At 38.7% G+C, this 5,291-nt stretch overlaps 1 protein-coding gene across 1 annotated transcript in view; it reads right to left on the reverse strand.

Annotated features, from left to right (window-relative positions):
* Nucleotides 1-5,291, reverse strand: part of LOC107574587 (stonustoxin subunit beta-like) — a 13,371-nt gene that overhangs the window by 5,700 nt on the left and 2,380 nt on the right. Inside the window, exons 2-4 of the mRNA XM_016261033.1 lie at nucleotides 1,706-1,775; nucleotides 848-894; nucleotides 1-472 (exon numbers count right to left, since the gene is read on the reverse strand). Of these exons, the coding sequence (XP_016116519.1) occupies nucleotides 1-472; nucleotides 848-894; nucleotides 1,706-1,775 (589 nt within the window). The remainder of the gene's footprint in view (nucleotides 473-847; nucleotides 895-1,705; nucleotides 1,776-5,291) is intronic.

The raw sequence follows: 5,291 nt of genomic DNA on the forward strand, positions 1-5,291 counted from the left end.
GGTTCAGTGAATGTGGTGTTGAATGTGTATATGTGTGTGAGTGTGTGTGTGTCAGAGACGCTGTAGAAAGACAGAGTGCCGGCCGACACATCCACATACACTCCTACTCTATTAGAGCGGGCTGAAGGGCCAAATACATCTGTGTTGTTATTATTGTACCAGACAGTATAAGTCGTATCGGAACAATACATACTCCAGGACTTTTCATTGAGACCAAACCAACAGTCAATCCCACTTTTTCTGTCGATTCCTTTATATGCCACTGCTACATGACCTGAGTTACTCCATTTAACCTCCCAGTAACAGCGTCCAGTCAGACTCTCTCTGCACATAACCAGCTCCTGGTTCTCAAATCTGTCTGGATGATCAGGATACGGCTGATGATCTTTTACACATGTTGCTTTTTTGTTCCCTTCAGACAGGATGAGTTGAGTGTGTGCTGTGTTTGGATCCAGTGTGAGATCACAGGCGTCTGAACACAAGAAGAGATATTACATCATCTATGACATCATTAAATATGCACAGAGTGTGTGTGTCCAGGTATTCCCTATGTTATTGGGACAAAGTGTCCCCACAAGGATATTAATACCAGTACATTTTGATCTTGTGTGGACATTTTTTGGTACCCATGAGGACCAAAGTTTTTTTTGAAAATCTAAAATAGCAGAAAGTGTTGTGTGAGTGGTAGAGTTAGGGTAAGGGGATAAAAAATACAGTTTGAACGGAATAAAAACCATTACGCCGATGGAATGAATCCATAAAACATGGAAAAGCAACATGAGTGTGTGTGTGTGTGTTTGTGAGAGAGAGAGAGAGAGAGAGAGAGAGAGAGAGAGAGAGAACTTACATTTGCTCAGTCCTGGTGTGATTCTGAAATGTCCTCCATGGTCCAAACTATACAGAGACAAAAATAACACACAAACAAAAAATATTTGATATGAGGGAAGATTGTTAAAACTGTAAATAAAATGATAGTTTTGTTGCTTTTCTCTCATCATTTACTCTCCCTCATATTATCCCAAATGCATCAGATCCATCAGATTTATCTTCCAAACACAAATGAAGATATTTTTTATGAAACATGAGGCATTTCTCTACTTCCACTGAAAGTCTATGCAGGTTTTCAAGATCCAAAAATGACATAAAGGCATTGTAAAAGTAATACATATGATTCAAGCAGTTTAATCAAAGTCTTGATTAACATGATGAACAAATTAAATTTAGGCTTTTGATCAAATTTAATTTTATGAACATTGATCAACACACACACTGTACACAGAGTTCATGAAATATAGTAAACATATTCTGCCTGTCTCTGTTTTTTGATTTGGGTTCTGCTTCCTTTGTCTAGTTTTGTAGTCTTTTGTAGTTCTTTTGGTTTCCCTCATTAGTGCCTCACTGTTTTCACATTTGTCTTGTTGATCTAGTTAGTTATCCTGGGTATGTTAGGCCCTGTGTTTACTGTGCTGGTCTGTCAGTAGTTAGATGTAGATGTTTGTGTTCCTGCCCTGCATATTCCTTGGTTCATGTTTGTTTTGTTTATTTAATCATCCTGGACCTATATCCTTGTCTCTGCCTTGCTTCATGCTTGTTACTCCCTTGCCTTTAACAAGGCTCCCTTGTCAAAGGCAAACAGCAAAAAATCACTCTTAGGTAACCCAAATCACATTCAGACACACATATGAGACATTACTGCTAAACATACTTGAGTATCTGCAGTTCATAGTTTGGATCCTCCTGTTTGTGTTTGAGCAGCTGGACTCCTGATGGTCCTGGGTGATTGTAGCTCAGATCCAGCTCTCTCAGGTGTGAGGGGTTTGAACTCAGAGCTGAAGACAAATAACCACAGCCTTCCTCTGTCACCATACAGCCTGACAACCTACTCACACACACACACACACATCAACAGTCAGTCTAGGGCTGGACGATTAATCAAATGTGATTGTCATGCGCATCTCGTTAGTAAAGCCGGTTCTGTGATCAGTAGTAAATCTCCATCACGTGATTTCAGATGGAGCAGCATTTACTACACAGAGCCGTAGTTCTCTGACGAACTGCGCAAAAAAAATGCAGACGATACAATCTCGCGATTATGAAATTGAAGAAATCGTTCGCGATAATGACAGCTGTTTGCGTAGCTTCTTAGTGAACTATGGCTCTGTGTAGTAAATTCTGCTTCATCTGAAAGCATGTGAAAATACCACATTTAATAACATGTTTTTACGCCACACTCACTTCATAACATCAGACGAGTGTTTGAAATAAATCCTTCTGTGAGATTATGTGATCTCAGAGTGATGTCACCGTGAGCTCACTATGTGAGAGCACTGTGATAGTGTTGAGAAACAGGATATAGAAAGCCTCCTCAGTGACCGATATTTGAACTGTCTCCTCTCAACCTGCTCAACATTTTGAATTCACAATGAGCTCACATACTCTCAAACTGAGAGCATCACTGTATGAGAATTGTGTAATGTCACTGTGATCATCACATGATCTCACGTGTTGACTGGGGTGGCTTCTTACACAGAATAAGGCACGCAACAAATTTCATAGTATTCTAAGCGGGGATAAAGGCTATGTCGATTAGCATTGCATTATTATATACTTTATTATAATAAAAATTATAATAATTACAATAATAACTAAGATAAATAATATATTGTCGTGGTCCTGTGTTTATTAGTCACGTTGAATCAATGAAAGCAGTTAAATCTTCTGTTTATTCAGCTACTACTATCCACCTTATTTTTCACGTAAGCGCGGGCCCCGCCATTTTCAAACTATAATGTATTAGATTTCCGGTAAAGCACTTCCGCTAATAGTAGTTGTATTGTGATTCCGTAGTTTTGTGGTCACTGTGTAGATTTTACAGGCTAGTTTACTTTTAATATGGACCACAGAAAGACTGGCGTACTTTGTGTAGTTAGGGGGTGTCATAATAGCTGGTTCAAGCGTAAAAAAATCCTGCAAGACATTTGTTTTGACCATAATCCATGCACCAGAGCTGAATGTGGATGTGGGGCACCCTATGATTTGCACGCCCCTCCGGAGGGAGAAGAAGCTCGTCGGCTTTGTTTAAAAGCCTTCAACTTAGAGAAACCACCGAAATTTCCGTTCGTTCCAATTCCAATTCGTTGATGGCAGACCGACGGAAAATCATCCATTCCCTGAGAAACGATGCTCCAGTGAAGACTCTGAGGCGACGTCTCATCAGGATATATCCACAAACAGGTATGTTACAGCTTCTTGTTAAGTCACGTGCTACAACATCATAATGTCTAAGACATTTTTTTAACTATTTCTTTATCGATGACACTCCTATTGGGCATGAATGATATTTATTGGTAAGCTGACGTTGATAACAGTAGAAAACAGTTGCAAAAAAGCGCATAGAGGGCTAGCTAAAAGTCTGTCATTTACTTACACTTGAGTTGTTCCAAACCTGCGTTCATTTCTTTTTGCTGCTGAACACAAAGGAAGATATTTCGAAGAATGTTTGTAACCAAGCAAATCTTGGGTTCCATTCACTTCCATAGTAGTAAGAAATAATACTATGGAAGTGAATGGGATCCAAGAATAGTTTGTATATTAACATTATTCCAAATATCCTCCTTTGTGTTCAGTAGAACACAGAGGTGGGGCTTTCAAGTCACAAGCAAGTCTTCAAGTCATATCCCAAGTCCTCAAAGAGTTAAACTTAATGCGATAATTAAGTGACTAATTAAATGATGATTGAGCATTAGTGATGAACAGCTGCTGTTAACAATCAACATCATTGAAGAAAAGAGAAACACAAGAACTACAACTGACTTCAGCCACAGCCTTAGATGAAATCAACTGAAAAAGAAAAAAAAAAAACACATACACGCAATGTCACCATAATTGTGGTCAAAGTTTGCTTTAGTTGGCCTCTTGACACTTTTATTAATTCCAAAATTATTTGTTTTTAAGAAATTGCAATGTTGTTTCAGAGAAAATGTTCATGCATTGCTGAATTAAAACCTCAGAGTAGCAGATGAGCTTACACTTTCTGCTTATAACTCATGATGAATGAACTTATATAAATGAAGTTTATTGACTAACCTTCAACTATTACTGAACTGAATTTATTTTTAAGCAATCGCAATGTTGTTTCAGAGCAAACGTTCATGCATTGCTGAATCAAAACCTGGAAGTAGCAGACGAGCTTACACTTTCTGCATATAAAGTTTATTGACTGACCTTCAACTATTACTGAAAAAAAAAAGAAATCCCACTAAACAAATGCCTCCGTAATGCTTTGATATTGAAAAAAAAAAGAGAAAAATGGATCAGCTCAGGCTTTTAGACATGAACACTTATCATATGATCCTCAATCAATGATTATGATTATTATCATTAATAGATTCCTGACCTGCTGTTGGTGTCGCTGTTGGACAGTGTTATTCCTGCTTCCTGTTTGCAGTGCTGCTGGTTTGTGATTGTAGCTTCGTGTAGCTTTGTTTCTCTGTAAAATCTCTATTACTCTCTGTTGTTTAAAGTGATAAATATAACTTAATTCCCACCATTCTGATATTATCTATCAGCCTAATCTGATTCATTTGATCGTTCGCTTTTATTCTAAAACAACGAGTGCAGCGCATCTTCAGCGCGTTAGCATTTGTTAGCTTGTCATTAGCGTTTCCATTCGTGCCTATTGTTTTTTTTCTTCCTTTTTTTCCATCGCTCCGTTTTTTTTGTGGTAAGTAAGAATCATTCATCAATCACGGTGAGTAATGGCTTTTTCTCCTGCTATTGTTGTTTGCACCGCTTGCTACATGTATAGTTTAGCTTTCTCTGTCGGCGATGAGGGATTCACATGTGATAAATGCAGGGAAATAGTTAGGCTGACAGAGAAGATTTCAGAATTAGAGACATGCATCCAAACTGTAATTGAGGACAGTAAGAATGTGAGGGCTCTAGATACGGCTTTGGATGCGACTAGCTCAGGGAGTCCTGTACATTGTTCGGTTCCGGTAACAGAGCCTCCACAGCAGGGCAACTGGGTGACTGTGAGGTGGCATAGTCGCGGGTCAAAACACCGCTCTTCCATTCCGATCAAAACATTAAACAGGTTCTCCCCGCTCAGTGACGCACCTGCTGAGAAACCTGATCAGTTAATGATAAATCCGCTGTGTCGTTTGTACTGGCTACTGTATACAGGCCACCAGGGCACCATACAAACTTTATTAAAGAATGTGCTGATTTTATATCCGAGTTAGTGCTTGCTGCAGATAAAGTTTTAATTGTTGGTGATTTTAATATCCATG

The sequence above is a fragment of the Sinocyclocheilus grahami genome, unplaced genomic scaffold (genome assembly GCF_001515645.1).
Source record: "Sinocyclocheilus grahami isolate Dianchi unplaced genomic scaffold, SAMN03320097.WGS_v1.1 scaffold2279.1, whole genome shotgun sequence".
Taxonomy (NCBI): domain Eukaryota; kingdom Metazoa; phylum Chordata; class Actinopteri; order Cypriniformes; family Cyprinidae; genus Sinocyclocheilus; species Sinocyclocheilus grahami.